The 18,570-nt window shown below is 32.5% G+C and overlaps 1 protein-coding gene and 2 long non-coding RNA genes across 3 annotated transcripts; 1 reads left to right on the top strand and 2 right to left on the bottom strand.

The window, feature by feature from the left end:
• Positions 1 to 204: 204 nt before the first annotated feature.
• Positions 205 to 2,473, bottom strand: LOC125214965. The gene is made up of 2 exons (XR_007175190.1): positions 1,937 to 2,473; positions 205 to 1,488 (listed from the first exon to the last, which is right to left on the bottom strand). It is a non-coding gene; the product is annotated as an uncharacterized LOC125214965 (long non-coding RNA).
• A 12,166-nt stretch (positions 2,474 to 14,639) lies between these two features.
• Positions 14,640 to 16,246, bottom strand: LOC125209146 (chlorophyll a-b binding protein 6, chloroplastic-like). The gene is made up of 5 exons (XM_048108755.1): positions 16,214 to 16,246; positions 15,561 to 15,784; positions 15,370 to 15,472; positions 15,014 to 15,302; positions 14,640 to 14,919 (listed from the first exon to the last, which is right to left on the bottom strand). Exons 1-5 carry the CDS (start codon positions 16,244 to 16,246, stop codon positions 14,774 to 14,776), a joined length of 795 nt encoding a protein of 264 aa, XP_047964712.1. The 3' UTR covers positions 14,640 to 14,773.
• Positions 16,247 to 16,679: 433 nt separating this feature from the next.
• Positions 16,680 to 18,563, top strand: LOC125212832. Its single transcript, XR_007174780.1, has 3 exons — positions 16,680 to 16,889; positions 16,984 to 17,047; positions 18,355 to 18,563. It is a non-coding gene; the product is annotated as an uncharacterized LOC125212832 (long non-coding RNA).
• Positions 18,564 to 18,570: the final 7 nt, after the last annotated feature.

The following is an 18,570-nucleotide window of genomic DNA, read 5'->3' as shown; positions in this document are numbered from 1 at the left end:
GACAACAAATCTTGAAAAATCAACCCATGAAATAGGCCACCAAACATATCTCATGCAGCTGGGTAGCCAACATCAAAATCTACAGGTATTTTGTTTCAATTTCCCCTCACTTTTACCTTATAAGCTCAATTATTCAAGCACTTTTACAATTTACAACCGTTACATGATATGCAAATATACAATGATTTGTTTAATTTAAAGCTGTGGAGTCAGAAGATGAGGTGATATTATTAAAAGTTTGAGAGGTGTGTGTGGAGAATAGAATCTGCTTTTAAGTACAGTCTGAACACAATGCGAAAAGAAAGGTGATCTACCCCATATATGCTCTCCTCACATATTCCCTTCTTTTTTTATTATTTATTTTTTATTTTTTTATTTTTCATTTCAATAATAATTTCTCTTTTTCCTTTACATTTTCCTCCTTTTAAGACAAAGCTGATATATGCAGTGGGAATGTTCTCCATACTGCACACCACACTGGTTTCCTGATGAGCTATCTCTTTGTGTGTCTGTGTAGGTATACACACACATACATATACTGATATGCATGAAGAGAGAGATGAGAGATCCAATTGATTTCAGGAGATCTCCTGGAAGAGGTGGGGTGGTCCCATCTCTTGATGCCAGAACCCCAATAATATGTCCTTTTTTGACCTGCATTGACTGTGTAATTTTATTCTCCACTAACCAACCAGAGACCAAGAAATGGAGAGAGAGATTGAAAATTTGAAATTCTCTTTCCCCTTTTCTTGTGTTTTAGATGGGTGCATGTGGTCCATTCCCCATTCCCTCTCTAGAGTAAATGTATGAATCAATGGGGGATCCCACAAGCCCAGCAAAAGCAGCCATCATATGATAAAAAAATCTTCTTTTTACTACTCATAGAATCCCATTACTCTCCTGCCCACATACCCTAGCTCCCTCTCTCTCACACACACACAAACACTCACATTACATTTATATGGAAACACACATGTGAATGTACATTGTTGTATGTGTGTCTTCAATTAACCAACCACACACACTCTAAACCTGCAAAATGAAATAAAATGATGTTTCTTCATATCATCTCATAGACTCATCTCATATTATCACACACACAACACACACACACAGGGGTAACCCCACATTAGGGTCTATGCAGATGGACCTAAAAAACCCTAAGCACTCAAACACATTGCATACATCCATCTGTTTCACTTTCCTATACACTATACCCTTGAAAGTGACCACAACCCTTAGCCTCGTGTCCCTTGCGTATAACTCATTACAATTTTCAGCTAGCATCATCACATTCTCCACTCAATTTTGTATCTATCCACAATTAGCTATATGTCTAGCATCCACCTCCCATCAAAATCTTGCAAGATATTGTAAAGTTTTTGGGTTTCTTGATCTTTGATTGATTAAGTGGAGTACTATGTATAAATAATGTTCCTCACCAAGATATCTCCAATCTTGATACTCTTACATTGTTGCATGTAGTATCTGCAAAACTAAATGAATTGAGTTAACTAAAACCATTTTAGTAAAGGTGTAATTAAGTGGCCACCACTATTAGTTAATCAAGAATTATACTAATGGAACAGGTGAGATGTGGGGTTCTCTCAAATTGATGTAATTGTAAGGTGCCAAAAAAGATTAATTACAGAAACACACACAAATTTATATACTATATAGGGTTGAAGTTGATTGGGCAATACATAGGTTGTAACTTTCATGTTGTCGGTTTATAGAGAGTGTTGATGCCTTATCGGAAAACGAATAATTGCAACACCTCTCTTTAATTAGTTCCACGTGAAACACCTCATCGATCTCTGACAAAATACTAGTAAAACATATAAATGCTCTTAGTTAATGAAACTAATTAATCTTTTTTTCAATTCTGAAGAAAAATTTAGAAGAAATAAGAAACTAAAGAGATATATATATGTACCTGGCAAGAGAAATTGAAAATTGAAATTCAAAGTAAATCAAACACATATACGATGTGTGGATATGCTTGGCTCCTCATACGCCATCCACGGAGGGCCATCGATTTTTCCGGTGAGCTCCACAGATGGCATACAGGGAGCCAGGCATATACGTATATGTGCTCATGTGTATTCCATGCACTTCAATTCCCCAAAACTGATTAAAACCCAAAAATATGATGAAACAGTGGAAGACAAATGAAGCTGAAAATAGGGCTCAAGTGGCGCATACACAACGCATATATGATAAACGAATATATTAAAGAAAGGAAAGAGGGATTAAAGAAGAGATTTTGAGAATCAAAATGGGTCCAAACCAAAGCAAAGATTGATAAACAAATCATACCCACAAAACCCTTTTCAACAGTGAAGCAAAAGCAAAAGAAAACCACAAACAAACATTCACTATAGAGAAGAGATATAATTAAGAGACATAAGCCCTTTGAAAATGGCAAGAAACAAGCATGGCCTAATAACTCAACACAAGAAAAGGGCGCTCCTGATTTCTTGTGGGGGTTGTAATATTCAATCACAAAAACTTGCCCACTAAATATAGAGATAGGTTGGGTGGGGTGGGGTGGGTATGAAGATGAAAAAATAGGGTTATGTTAGTGTCGACCCAATTTCCTAAGCTCACTCTTTTGTAGGTTTGAAATTTCCTTTTTCTGGGTCGTAAAGTAAAGCTTGCTTTTCTCTTCTGAATCTACTTTGTCTCGGAGTGTTTGGACGACATGGATTCCTCATCTATCTACTTTATTTTTTTCCAAAAAAATATAGATTTATAGTATATATTGATTAGAACATATTTGGAAATAAATAAACGATAAATGAAAGTGGGATTAGGTGCCAATACCATATATATTTCTACCTTTATTTTGTTTCCCGAAATAATATAAATACTTTTGTCTTAAATAAATATCGTTTTATAAACCCTTTTTGCCATTTTTATGTCTCGTTTCAATTTTGTTTTTTTTTCAATTAGGGTTTCTATCATATCTTTGATTTTATTACCATTTTTGTGTGTTGATATGTTGTCCTAAACACGCAGTGGCTAAATCTATGTTTTAGGGTTTGTGATAAATCTATGCCACTTTGGTGTAACTGATTTATAACTGTACTTGGATTCACCTAACTAATCCGTTTTACATGGAAAGAGCAAAGACCAAATGTGAGTTTGGTTTTTCAACTTTCATTTTCCCCTACCTTTGATGCTATTTTTTTTTGGTTTAACCAGAGGAATACCGAACCCGCCTTTTGGCGGAATCCGACTAATCTTGCTCTATCGGGGTTGCAGATTAAGGCCGAAAGTCTACCTTTGATGCTATTTAATTCCCACATGTCCTGCTCATTCTCAACCCACATCTAGTATACCAGATTTAATTAATTAATTTCATAAATCCATGTCATATAGCTAGTAGTGATCATATCTAATGTCTTTTTACATGTTCATTAATATTTTTTTATTAGCACAATATTTGAAAATTAAGTTTTGGAAAGAAGAGAACATTGACATAATTTAATTACAAGCTACGGGTGTGGGTAATTTCAAATGCCTATTTAACTCGAAAGAAATCTATCATCATATGAAGATCATGTTTTGTTTCCCACCAAATACACACAATGGGATCCATAAGAAGATTGCAAACCCCTTGTACGTTTGTCCCCATCTATCACCTTCAAGATCAAGTCAAGGTGAGATTAAATAGATCCGACTATATTACAAGTTTACAACTAAAGAAAGTTGAAGATTACAGAAACGACATACATCATTTGTATGAATGAATGTGGGTAGATAACTCATTTTGTCTCTTTGAAATAAATCTACACGTGAGACTCCATCAACCAGCAATCATTAGTTTTATAGGTTACCAATTTTCCTGAAAAAAGACTAAAAATTTGAGGATAACATGTAACAATTGAAAGGTCATATTATTTTTATGTAAGTGTTGAGTTATTTTATTGAGTAGGCCCACAAGGTGTAAACAATAATAATATGACATAATGTTTCATATGGCCAAAAAACAAAAAATAAGATTGAGCACTATGGAGAAACCGAAAATCTAGCTAGAAGAAAAATTAGACTATCAATTTTTATTGTTTTCTTGGTTGGTATTGTTTAGGGACCTAGAAATGGAATGTTATCTATATTCACTACCAAGTTCCACATGTGCAATGATGGGATACATTGTCATCATGCAAGCTTAATTCATATAAGTATTTTTCACCTCTTTTTCTCGCATCTAATAAATTGTGATTGGACCAAAATTAAACTAGTATGATTTATTTTTTTGTTTTGACCACATGTATATTGAACCCTTCTTTGACGGAATCTGACTAATCCTGTTCGACCGGATTTGCGGATTAAGGCTGAAAGTCTCCCAAAAAGTGGCAAGGTTTGAACCCGTGACACAGCTTCTTGCTGCCAACTGTGGTTAATATTTGAATGTTAATTTTTTTTACTGAGGATGAAACTGAATTAGAATGATGGGATAGTGAGTATATAGAAGGCAGCGTCATATTGCCTCATATATGTGCATGGCAACCATAACACGTCTAACCTTATTTGATGTTCCTTTGAATGGTCAATATCTTATGAGAATCTTTTTGCTGTCAATATTAAAAATGTCACCAAATCCAATCCTAGGGTTGACATCAACTGCAGATAGCTAGCCCTCTCACTGTGTGTACAAATTTATATCAAATGAACCATGCCCAATTATTTGATTAATTTCATCCTATATCTATTCAATATATTAATAATAACGAAGTGTGTGGTTTAAATTTGTTTCTCAAAATCCACAAGGAGAAAAGAAATGTTAACTAATTTGAGATTAATTTATAGTACAAGAAATATTATGCACCATGTCTTATTTGAACACTATTAATAAGCATCAGCTCTCGTTTAATTCACATTAGCGTATTATTTATATATTATTTTAAATATTTAATTAAATTTGCTTCTAAGGTATTCACACGATTAATGTATACATGAGAGGTTCAAATGACGTTCAGACTATCTGTACCCCTTCTTTTCATGATAACCAGTTTTAGCCATTAAATTATGAATATGATGGATATATCTTCCTTAGATGAATGCAATTTTAGATTCGAATCATGAAAATTGAAAGGGGGTAGAAATTTTACTTTTATAAATGTAGTTAATTATCTCTCAAATGCAATTATTTTATGTGATAAATGCAAATGCTCTCACATTCTCCCAATAACAAAATTTGCAGTATGGCAATCCCTGTACATATAAATAGATCATATGCCACTTGCCACCGGAATAATTCAGCGAATTATTCTTTTTATTCGATAATTGTAATTATCATTAAAACGTATAAATATTTTGATATTTTAAATATCACGTCCAATCATCATGCGTGTGTGCGTGCTAGTTAATTTAATTATTTTAGAAATTAGAAGTGTTAATTATTTCTAATCCTAAATGTAAACATTAATTTATTGATCAAAGTAAGGAAACAAAAATTACATCAGCTTCAACGTGGTCAAGCCCTCATTCCCACCCAATAACTAAATATCAAGTTGTGCTGATTAAATTAATAAAAAAATGGCGATTGTACGTGTAAAAATTGTTCATTATACAAAAAATTGACATATTATTTAATTCAGAAAGATTTATAGAACGACGACCATACATATGAAATTATTGAACCCTAGCTCCAAAATTGTTAGCTCTGCTATAATTTGAATGCGACCAAATTGAGAAACCTGGCACAATAACAGTTCGATAGAGGAAAGACATGAATAAATTCAGAACCATTTATACACGAGACAATCAATTTAATTAGTCGAGGAAAAATGATAACTGATAGACCAATGAGAAATTGGATTTATTTTCCAACAACTACACAGATTCACAGTCCCATATTGTGTCTTTTCATACAATAATTTGAAGTACTATAATTAATCAGTATGATTGTGGAATAAATACTAACTGACGTATCCATAGCTAATAACTTAAGTAGTGACTCAATTGTGTAATCAACTAATTAATCCTTCTAATTCAATAAATAAAACGGAGCGTTTTGCAAATTAACATTTTGTTAGGTTTATGTATACTTTACTTTATTCATTAAAATAAGAAGATTCTTTCAAATTTGAAAAGAATTACTGTTAAATCAAAGGGAGAAAATTAAGAGAATTATGTGTCAAATCACGACTTCTACAATCTTATTACTCGTTGTGTAATTGACTAAAAGGGGAAAGAAGAGCAAAAGAAAGCAGATAATTTCCATTTGTGGGCACAACAAAATATTTCTTTCTTTGACAAATTTTAATTTAATTAATTGCTTTAATTTGTTATGATTAGTTAAAATCATGTCAGTCCACATATAGTGATGCTTTAACTACAAGACTTGAAAGTGGAGCTGTCTATTAATCAGATTTATCTACTAGTAATTTCGAGATCAATTCTTTTTCAGTCCACAAAAATGAGTAAATATATTTTATTTTTTAAAAGCAAACGCTCAAGCTAACTAGGACAAACACCAAAATCCCAACAACAAAGACAAAAATTCACTAGAGTACCTAGCTCATCTACCATATAGAAAACACATGAAAGCTCAAAGAAAACCAAAATGTCGGGGCACCCGACTCTACCAACAAACTACGAGAAAAAGAAAAACCACATGGACAGGTAGCGGCTTCTAATTTACGGAAGAGAAATTCGGATACCACCTTCTAATTTACATGACGAGATGCCAAAGTAGCGGTTGAATAAGGCAATCCAAAATTTTCTTGTCAAATCTTCGGAATTGGAATCCCAACCAAGATAGCTAGAACATCATTGAGTCGCTGGCATACAAAGGGAAAAGTTTCACTGTTCGCACTTCGCATTAATAGTATTAAAGGCTGCTAAAGAATTTATAGGAAATACTATAGATTCTTGTTCATACATAAATTTTATTGAAATATTGATACTCATGCTATAATTAAGCTAATGAATGAGACTGAATTCGACCACATTATATTCATTCATGTAATTAGGACTTTCAAATCTTTCTTCATTCAATTTTTCTTTCGATGACTAAAAAAGTTAATCTAATAGATTTTTACGGAAAACAATTTTGGTGGATTAACAAAATTATTGAGTAATTAAAATAAAAAAAATTAAAACATTCAATGTTATGTAAATATCCCAACGTAATAATAAATATCAAGTGTAATACGATGATGTTGTAATACGATGATGTAAAGATAAATAGTAGCTAGACTCATAGTCTATAAAGGCTACAATAACAGGCAAAACTGAGTTAAAGCATAAATCAACTTGGATAGCGACATTTATATGATCACATAAAACAAGGTCTGATGATCATATTCTTGTCTAATTATTATGTTCTCTGGAATTTGTAGTGTTCTCATATGGAATTTACATAAGACTGAAACTAGGGTTTTGGCCCTTCCAAATAGATTTTGCATCCTCAAATTTTGTCCACTAAATATTCAAAGCAAATTATAATTAATATCAATAGATATATGGGCTTTTTGCATACTTTAACGAACATATTTTGATTAAATTTGAAATATCAAAATGAAATGATATTGGGATCATTAAATAATTGGGGAACGTGAAAATTAAAATCTTTATACAAACAAAAGAAAAAAAGAAAAAGACATTCCATTATAGAAGTAGGTGTGACAAGAGAGGGGGACAAGGGCATCTCAGTCCCAACATGAAAGTCATAGACACATCAACATTGGGATTCTTAAATGCAAAAATATTTCCTATTTAATAATTTTGCTAGCTTACTGTTCATTAATTAATTTTAATTTTGAAAATAGTTTACCGTTTTGAGTATTTCAGTTTTATAACAAACTTTTATAATGAATATAGCATGCAAAATTTATTCAATCATATATACTCATTCTCTCTTTTATAAGGATATGTATATATTTTTTTTATTAAGTTATGTAGTAGTATATCCGTTCTATTTTGGATCATTGATCTATTAAATTAGTCTCTATTTATTTTTTTAAGTTTTTCTTTCCACTGAAGTGAGTCATATTTCCACTAACAATCATTTTTCTAATTTTCTTTTATTTTAATAATTTTATACTAAAACTCTATTTTTCAGTTTCACTATTAAGATTTTTTTGTCTATTTTTCTTTTCTTTTAATAATTTTATACCCCCTCCCGTTCCTTGTTAATAGAGGCATTTCTTTTCTGCACGAAGTTTAAGAATAGTGTGTTATATGGATGGTGGAAAAAGTAAGAGAAAAATAAAGTAAGAGAGATGAAGAGAAAAGTAAAAGTGAGAATGATTTTTTGCTAAAAGTAGAAATGACTCAATTAACTTAGAACTTTCCCAAATAAAAAAAAATGACTCCATTAACATGAAACGGAGGGAGTACTAAAATTTTGTTTCAACTATTAAGATTTTCTTTTGTTGGACTGAAATAGTAGTAACAAAACTAATGAAGGAATATTTACCATTTTTTCGGGAATGTGTTGTGAATAAAGCAGCACGACAACTTAAAAGTTATGGGTTGAAGACATGCTTAAGATGATTTGACAACATGATGGAAAATCTTGTCATTTGCTTAGTTATGAAAAGTTACTACATATACTGAGAAACTTTAAATGTAAAAAAGATTTAATTTCCGACTCAATAAAAATACTAAGGTTTTGGTGGCCATTGGCTAGGTCTACCTTCTAAAGTTAATTAATATTTAATGTGAAAATAAAACTGACTAGTTAATTCATGATTGGTACCAATATATGACCACTAAAAAAATCATTAAGGACATTTTTAATACAATTAAGAACGGTATTTATGTTTTTATAAGTTTTGTGGGTCCAAAATTAAATACACTTTTATAACGAGTATCTTATACTTTTAGTTTGATGTGATTCTTAATAGTGGAAAATTAAACTATTCAAGGCTGGGAAGTTAAACTATAGTGTATTACAAGGGGAAAGATATCAAAATCGATGATGCCAGGAATAAAAAAAATGGAATTTAGAGTAACTATTACTAGAAATATGTAGGCCTAAAAAAAATTCTATTAGAAATATTTCCTCTGCCATGAAAAAATGTTCCATGTTTTTATATTGGTATGTCCACAAAAATTAGTCTCTTTTCCGTTTAAAGAATTTTTTACTAACTTATATCTTTAACTATTTTATTTTATCCACTTTTTATCATTCTTTTTTTTTACTTTACCAATTATGTTGTATTAAAACTCGTGTACCAATAAAACTGATTTTTATAGACGGATAAATTTATAAACGGAGACTTGGCATGTCCAGTACCTTAGACCGATAGCTTTAGCTAGGCTTGAATCCACAAACTCGACATGTTTGTTTGATCAACTATACATATAATATTGCCTACCTTGTTGGACTTAATTTACATAAATTCAAAAGTATATGACCAAACAAAAGAAGCCATCTTAAGTTAGTCTGCTAAAATATAGAGTTCATTCGATATATAAACCTCAAACTATTTGATACTAGCATTATAAAACAATCAAACTCGATTAAATTTAAATCACACATGAAAATAAAAGAAAACAATTTGAAAAACATGGGGTTGTGGGCAATGATAATGTCCAGATAGAGTAAAAACAGCACTGTAATAATGTACTTACTAGTTTTGCACATAAGGCTAGCAGAAAAGTTAAAATTCTCCAGGGGATATATTGATGAATGCTACATGACATATGAGAAACTATTACAAAGAAAAGACAGGCAATTCATTTTAATTATGTTATTACATTCACAATAAAGTGAGGAAACAACACTTCTGTCCTACTCTGATGCACCCCATTACGATGCACTATATTTTTCACCTAAAAACAACTATTTGCTCACATGGAAACCATCTTACTTTTCTGCATTCCCTAATTATACACATCATGCATATCTACCTTTAATTAATTTATTTTTAATAGATATTGTAAAAAAAATCTTTAATTAATTTATTTTCTGAGCTTAATTAACGCTGGAAATATGAGTTAATTAACACCGTTTTTTTATACTAGCGCTAGCTAGCATTAGGTACTCGTTCAAATCTCTCTCATATTTAATTCTAGTTATATTTGGAGAAATCTTACATATTAGGTCAGTTAGTTTGATGGGACACAATTCTCACTGTCTTCATCTAAAACATGATACATGTAATTCCAAAAGAATCCAGTGCATTTCATGATCTGGAATGAAAGAACTTCTTGTTTTAGAATTAGGTCAAATAAAACACAAAATTTGGGGATTATGATTTGAGGGCATATATTTTCAAGTATTAAACTCCTATATATTTATACGTCAAACTCTAGTCCCTATTCATAGTTGCATTCCAATTAATGGGAAAATAACAAAGGAATGGAGTTAAGAAGTTAATTTTAACTTGTACATTGTCTATAACGAAATTAATTTATCCACTTTCTTTAACAATTTTAAAATCTGCACCAAATCAAAGTAGGGAATTTAATCCCGGACGAGGGGAGTACTATTAAGATTCTAGTTCTTATGGTACTAACTAGGGTATTCAGATGTGAATTTATAAGATCTCAACTTAATATCAATATCTCATATCAAACCAAGAAAATGAGAAATTTTTTAGAAATGAACACATCAAATGATTTCAATTAATTACTAGTACATTATAACATCAACTTCCCCTCTGGGAGACCTCTTACTTAAAAATAAAAGGTAAAAATGGCACAAAAGTGGAAAATGGTAGCCAAAAATGGCAGAAAGGAAAAGAGAGTGGGAATCCTTCCTGTCAAGCGTGAGAGAAAGAGAGGGAATTTCACACACATATATTATATATATGGAGACAGCTATCTGATCATAATATATGGAGTATTGGTTATAATTAATAGGCACGTATTGGTAATTCAAGAATTATAATATAATAATGAATAAAATAATAAACTTAAATTAGTGCATTATTTCAATTAAATAGTAGTCGTAGTATATAACATCCTCTTCACATTCTTATGAATTTATAGAGAGAATACTTTATATACGGTCACAATATATTAATGTTCTACTATTATATTAGACTTGATTATATATATAGGAGGAGTATAGGAGTTTGTGGGAATTATGGGAGAGTGAGTTTTAATTTAATTTGATGCTTGTTTGACGCCTTTAAGCTTGAATTGCTTCTATGCACCTCGAAACATGAAAATGCTTTCACGCACGAAGATGACAAACATGTATGATCATCATCCATCACATTTTGCTGCAACTATGCTGACATATTTATATATATTTATATGCTCTCTCTCTCTCTTGATGTATATTTATATGTATATTATATCGATGCGTAACTATTTGAAATATAATCATTAGATGGTATACGCCTCGAATTTATAATCATTAGATGAAGCATGAGAATATATATATGGAGAAATTGAGTGAGCATGCTTTGATTATGTTGGTTTGTCTCAATTCGGTATTATTGATAGTGTATTTAATTAGTGGCTCTCATAGTCAGGTTTTCTTTTGTCCTGGAGTGGATCAAGTAATCAAATAGTGGAGTAGTATTTGTTTTGTTGAGAAAGAAACCCTAAATTTTTCATTAATTATATGTTGTAAGATCATGCTTTCTTTAATGTTATGTTTAATGGTACTATATACTCCCTCTGTCCCATTAAAAATGCAACGTTTTCCTTTTTCGGTTGTCCCATTAAAAATGAAACGTTTCCTTAAATGGAAACAACTCTATCTCTACTTTTTCATCTCTCTTACTTTACTCTCTCTTCATTAACTCACAAAACAACACTACATAAAATCCTGTGCCGATTCTCAAATATTGCATTTTAAGTGGGACGGAGGGAGTATTATATTACTATTGATACGCGTGTGTATAGTTATAACCTTATTTAATTTAAATTTGAGTGAAGAAATTAAGTGGAGAAGTTAAATAAATATCTTGAAAAAATAAAATACTTTTGGGTTCACAGGGGAGTGATCAATTGCTAATTCATCATTTAATTGCTGACTACAACTAATTTAAGGCTATAGGATTTTAGAAAACGTGTGGTCTACAATTTGTCATGTGTAATTTTCGTTTTTATTAATAAAATAAAAAAAGATAAAAAAAACGCCAAATTAGGGTTTTAGATGAAAATGTCAATATAGTGTTTCGGAAATATCAACACAATGCTTTGAGAATGTCAACACGATGCTTTAAGAATGTTAACCCATTGCTTTTATTGACATTCTACATGTATTATATTGACATATTTTATATAGTATGTTGACATTTCTGCTTTACGAAAAAATTGAAAAAATTTCGATTTTTTTTTCAAATTTTGACGTCGAAACATATGCATATATGATATCGTTGGAATCCTTATAAAATTATCTTTAATTTGATATATGTTATATGAATTTAAAGTTTTGGAATTTCTTTTAAAAGTTAGTTATAACTAAACATGTAGTTAATTGACATTAATACCTCTATTGATATTTTATGAAATTAATCATATGGCTTTATTGACGTTTTTTGTTGATCGTATTGATATTTCTTGGTTGATGATCTAGACCCTTAATTTGAATATCTAATGACTATTATTTAGTTGTAGTTAGCAATTAGGTATTGAGTTAACAATATAACACTCCCCTGGATTCACAAGTGTGATGTATACATATGCAAAGTGGTGTGTGTATATGCTATGATAATAAATTATTGGTACAAAATGCTATTTACTAGTATAATTTAATAATGTATAGGTAGGTTTTATATAATCTTTGTGTAACTTATAAGTTCTACTCCTTTTCATTGTCTGAAAGTCTAGCAAGTAACTCGGAAAAGAGCAATCTCATTGATGACATATAAAGATCCAAGGGCATGTTTATGTTTTTTAAGGCCATTCAGAGTGTCGAAAATTTAGTAAAGTGCTCGATTCCCAAAATAATTGACATTAAGTTTGAAGCAATAAGATGAAGGACCTTTTATTTCGACAACACTTATATAGTGTAGTAATAATTTATTAACTATCTTGCCACGTAGAATAATATTTGTGCTATGTATATGTATATGGATTATAATAAGAAAAAAATAAACAACAACTAATTATTTCATGACTAAAATAAACAACACATTTTATTCGATGTTAATTAACCGCATAAGGTTATTATAGCTTTTGATCATGAGCTGTTATAGTACTTAGGTCTACAATTTAACTTATAATGATATATATTTAATTTTTATTATTTTATAAATTTAATATTATAATAATTTTGGTTCAATATTGTATACTACTAGTATAGATTTTTGAATTTTTGGGATTAGCTCATTAATATTAAAAGATTTGGGATTAGCTCATTAATAGATGATCATATGGAAGAGGGTATATATAATCCTTAGTGGCCCAATAGATAAATTCTGAGTTTGTTTGGTGGGCTCATCATTTTCCTATTTAAGCATATTCAGCCCATTCTGAATTGTAGGCCTAAACAACCACCAAAAATTTAGAAATATACTGTACATATTTTTTTCTCCCCAATTTAGTTTGGTACACTCGTCATTACCCGATAAAACGGTAATAACACAAATAAATAAATAAATAAAATTGAATAAAGAAAAATCGATGCGTTATTAGCACATAATACTCCAGAGTTTTAGGGCTCTAAATGTATGGATGATATTTTCATTTCGTTTTTTCTTTTTCTTTTCAAATTTTAGATTCAAAATGACATCATTCAATCATTGACTTGATCAATTTATCTGAACCTTTTAGCGAGTAGCGACAATATGATCCTCAACCTTTCCAATTTGTAATCTATCAACTTTTGGTATTTTAAAAATTAAAAAGAGTCAAATGCTAATATCATCGTATAAGAACAAAATACTCCATAAATCACCATTCGACACGTCAAGTTATGACTAATCATTTGAGTGAATTTTGTTATGATAAATTGACATGTCAAGTTGAAAAGATTGCTATATAGTAGTGGTAGTAGTAATTGACAATTTATAAGGTTTGGAATTTTATTACGTAGGATGAAATAGTTGCTAACTCTGCTAACTCATCAATGCAGTGTATTAAAAATGTCAACACAGTGATATTAAAATGTCAACACATTATATTGAAGTTCAACAAAATCATGTGTTGAGATTTTAATGTCATTGTGTTGACTGTTGACATTTTTAACACATTGCATTTTTAATACATTGCATTGATAAGTTAGCAAGTTAGCAACTTAAGAAAGTTAGCAATTGATCACACCCATGTTGTATATATTAAAGATGGAGATAAAATTGACAAATTCCAAAAGTTGAAATACTCCATTGACTCAGTTTGCTATAGATTTGATCATGAATCCATTGACATGACACTTCAACTTTAATTTTACCATGTCAATTTTGATTTGATCAGAATTGTTAAACATGAGAATTAACTACAATTTGAAGTACATGTTTTTTTCATTTACATTCGAATTTCTGGCTAACAGCCAGAAAAACAAACTAGATTTTGTCCTAAACATTCAAATTGCAAATTTTTTGGGTAGAGATGGTGAATCCAACAATAACAAATACTTTCAATTTATTTACTTTTACAAAACTTCAATTCTGAAATCATACAAAAAAACCCAGTTAATTAAGATACCATATCTGATAAATTTGAAAATAGAAAAGCATGCTGGTTTAGCATCATGACTAACACAACAAATGATGGTGAAGTTGAGAAGAATGGCATTGTCTTTTCATTGAACTCTTCAAATTTATACACAAATTAATCAGCAACCAACCACTACACAATATCCATCCACGCCACAAAACAGAAAATTGCAGAATTGGTGTGTTTGAGAGTAGATTTAGGAGATGGGGGGAATGAGGACTTCGCCAATGTTGTTGTGCCACGGGTCAGCCAAATGCGACGCCAAATTCTCCAACGGCCCTGTTCCCGGGTATGCTGATTGCTGAACGCAGAATCCCACAAACGCCAACAGCGCTAGACGACCTTCAACCACATCATCAATCAGAATTCAGACTCATCTTCATGTATAGATAGACAGATAGATAAACAGAGAGATGTTAATGTTATATACTCGTACCATTCTTGATCTCCTTGACCTTGAGCTCTTGCAACTTCTTAGGGTCCTTGGAGTAGCCGAGTGGGTCGAATGCCCCACCTGGGTACTTCTTCTTCTCCGGGTCCTTCTCCATGCTCCTTTGGTGCTCTACAAAGGCTATGGCCAAGAACTCGATCGCTAAGATTGTGGGAAGGGTGCCCCATGGGACCGGGTTGCCCAAATACGTGGCCTGTCCACCTGGGAGCGCCGCCCATTCTTGTGCCTTGACCCAGTTGCCCAACCCCAGAGCCTCCGGGACCAGGATTCCGGGCTGTGTATAAACTTGTATTATAAGGGAAGATAAATAAACAACACAGATGATCTAAATATCAACATACCACGGCTAGCATAGCCCATCTGCAGTGGATGAGCTCCGACTCCTTATATCTCTCGAGGTTTTCCGGGACTTCCCCTAGCCGAAGCGGGTCGAATCCAAAATCTCTGCACCCCAACAATTATATTACTTATATTAGATTGAATAACATGCATGTGTAACAAGTTAGAAATAATTCAAACTGAGAGTGATTACCCGGGAGCGGAGCCATCGAGGTAGGGTGGGCGGGGCTCGCCCGGCATCCACTCAGCGGACATGGTGAACCTGGAGGTGGTGGCATTGGTGCCAAACGACACGGAGGCTGCGAATTTCGACTTGGAGGAGGAGAGGACGGAGGGGCAGACGGCTGCGGCTGCAACGCCGTAGCTCATCACGGCCATTGTTGAGTGAGCAATGAAGAAAATTGTTGGAGGGAAGCACTAAGTAATATGGGAATGGAGGAGGATATAGGCAAATCCAAATGGTGATTGCTATTGGCTACAGGGTTCTGCTATCTGTCAGGCTATTGGTCCACGTCTACTAACCAATCAGATGTTGATGTGGATATTGTGAAGCTGTTTCCATGGTGGAGCTTCAATGTCAAGTCTCAAAAAATCACACAATATCTTAAATGGATTATTATTCTCTTTTTGTGAAAATTCATGAATTTTTATAACTTACTTCGGCTATCCTTAATCTACCTAAACATTTATATAAATCATCAGATAAAATATTAAGAACAACTAGTTCCTATAATGGTCACAAAAGTTTTTGATTTATCTAAATCAAAATTTAATTAAGGCATATATATAGATATTGGTTAAATCAGTCAAATTCTCATCCGATTTCAAAGTAAGAAGAGTTGAGACCCCAGAAATCTGAATAAGTACTAGCAATAGCATTGCTAGAAAGCTAATTAATGGGAATTACCGGTCACAACAACGGAATGATTGAGTCAAGATTTTCTTACTATTGCGACAAAATGAATGATTCTCGAAATCCAACTTATTCAATTTGCAGCAACGTTTTCACGGAATAAAAAACTTTATTCCCCATAACTACGTCGCAAATGGTTTAACAGTATCCTATAATTGCATTGTATGTTTCATCTCTTTGGGGAATTCTATCAAACAGGTAACGTGCCAACTTAAATGCAGAACGTATTGGATTGAGAAGATTGAGATTTTCCTATTGCATTTCTGTATGCACTATTCAGCCATTCGATTTGGATATCGATTAGTGTAGGCGCCTCAAATTGATTTACGTACTTATATCCCTTTAAAATTAGGAATTTAACAAACAGTACAAATTCACATCGACCATAAGAATATAAAATAGAGCGGGGCTCAACGCCAATTGCCCAATTCTCCTTCCTTCTATGGTCCGTTTCAGAATCAGGAAGTGTACAAATACTAAAAACATTCAACATTTAGATAACTACTAATTCACAGCAAAACAAATACTACCTAAAATCTCTGATCAACAGACCTACCCAAAAAAATCTCTCATCGAACCAGTTTTGGAACCCAAACACAGCTCTCAGGTGTACGCAATCATTTCCTTTTTTTCAGTATATACATATATATGCACGACATCAAATTTATCATACTCTTATTCAAAAAGATTGATTTTTTTGTAGGGGGGAATGAAGCTGAACGCAGGAATCACGAAGCTGTGCAAGGTGCTGGCAGTGGTATTAATAGGTATAGGCAGCCACATTGTTGTGCATATTACCAGTGCTGCTGTTTCTTATCGTGCTCTCATTCCTGCCAACTACTCTAAATTAATTTCTTACACATTTGCTGATTTCATTTTTTGGGCTGTATATATATGGTTGTGTGGTGGTTTTCTTGAATTTCTTTGTGCTGTTGTGGTGCGGTTTGCTTTATTTTATATGACTTTGAATGTAGCTGCTTCTGCACTCAAACAAGCATGGAACTTCTGCTTGTATCTGTCATTAGGCCAAATCGGATATGTGATATGGATATCATAAGGTCTGATAGTGTAGAAATGGGCCAATCACCACCCCCTTAGGGTTATCCAATCAAGCATATATAGAAAAGACAAGATCACTACCTAGTTGAGGTAGGGGTCTTCATTGCTCGAACCAATATGGGGGCCGAGGGAATTCTTGATGTTCATCAGTTTGTGTTTTTCTTCTATTTCCTTGTACAACTATACGGGGGAGGGAACATATATACATTTCTCCCGAAAGTGCGCATTTTATCATGGTCTTCCTTTCATGATATTGTGGAAGAAGGCGGGAGCCCTCTCAAATGACAAAGAACTATAGTTTTGTAGAAACCACGTTTCCTAGTCCAGGATGATGGATTGTGCATTCTTTGCCTTGTTTTCACAATAGGTGAGTGTGATATGAAGTAAAGGCAGGAAGAGGATATATATGAATAGAAACTGGATTGGGATATAACTTAACTCGAAATACAGAAACAAATGAAAAGATACAATCCTCCTAAGAGGCCAATAATCCTCTCACCGAGGCCTACGGTATACACCAATAACAATTGCTCTCTTCTGGATACCTTTCTCAATAACCTCCATAGTTTATATAGGAGTTTACATTATAATAATCCCACGAAACTTGCACCTAATTGATCCCAATCAATTCCCAATTGATTCAAATCACATCTTATTTATTCAAATTAAATCTAATTTATTCAAATCCCTCCAATTCCTACTTACTTAAAATAGTGCATAATCATAACATTTCATAGTCAACTCTTGGGCTGATTTTATTCCAATTTATTTCCTGCAATTATTCCATGAATGGGGACTGATATCAGAGTGAGTTACACTTGATTTGGTAGCTCACTAGCCTAATGCCGTGGTGTAGGCTTCCATGACTATATTAGAACACCTTCATTTAGGTCAATGAATGATTAGAGAAGGTGACATGTTAAACTTGTTGCAGCAGATTATATAGCGCCTGCAGAGATTCGTTTGTAGGTGTTTACATGTTCTGATTCTGATGCTATTCCTGTCAAATTGGTAGGGAACGTGGCGCTTGAAGAAAGGTTGTTGGCTGCTGAGAGACTGAAGGCAGAACAAAAGGGAGTTAGGAAATGTGTAGGAACTCAGGTAATCCATATGAACACACACTCATTTCCCGTATCTCGTTCTTGTTTAGCATTTATTGATTATGATCCTCAATTTTTTGCATTTTATCAATTCATTAATACTAGGATCTTTTCTTCTGTGGAATGTGGAT

The sequence above is a fragment of the Salvia hispanica genome, chromosome 3, assembly GCF_023119035.1.
Source record: "Salvia hispanica cultivar TCC Black 2014 chromosome 3, UniMelb_Shisp_WGS_1.0, whole genome shotgun sequence".
NCBI lineage: Eukaryota > Viridiplantae > Streptophyta > Magnoliopsida > Lamiales > Lamiaceae > Salvia > Salvia hispanica.
This window is presented reverse-complemented; position numbering and strand designations above follow the sequence as displayed.

Excerpts from the sequence above, each read along its gene's own strand:
- LOC125209146 (XM_048108755.1), bottom strand. The coding sequence starts at position 16,246 with ATGCTATTGCTAGTACTTATTCAGATTTCTGGG. Across the intron at positions 15,473-15,560 it reads CTCGATGGCTCCGCTCCCGG|AGATTTTGGATTCGACCCGC; the intron begins GTAATCACTCTC and ends GTTGGGGTGCAG. Across the intron at positions 14,920-15,013 it reads GGTCAAGGAGATCAAGAATG|GTCGTCTAGCGCTGTTGGCG; the intron begins GTACGAGTATAT and ends ATGTGGTTGAAG.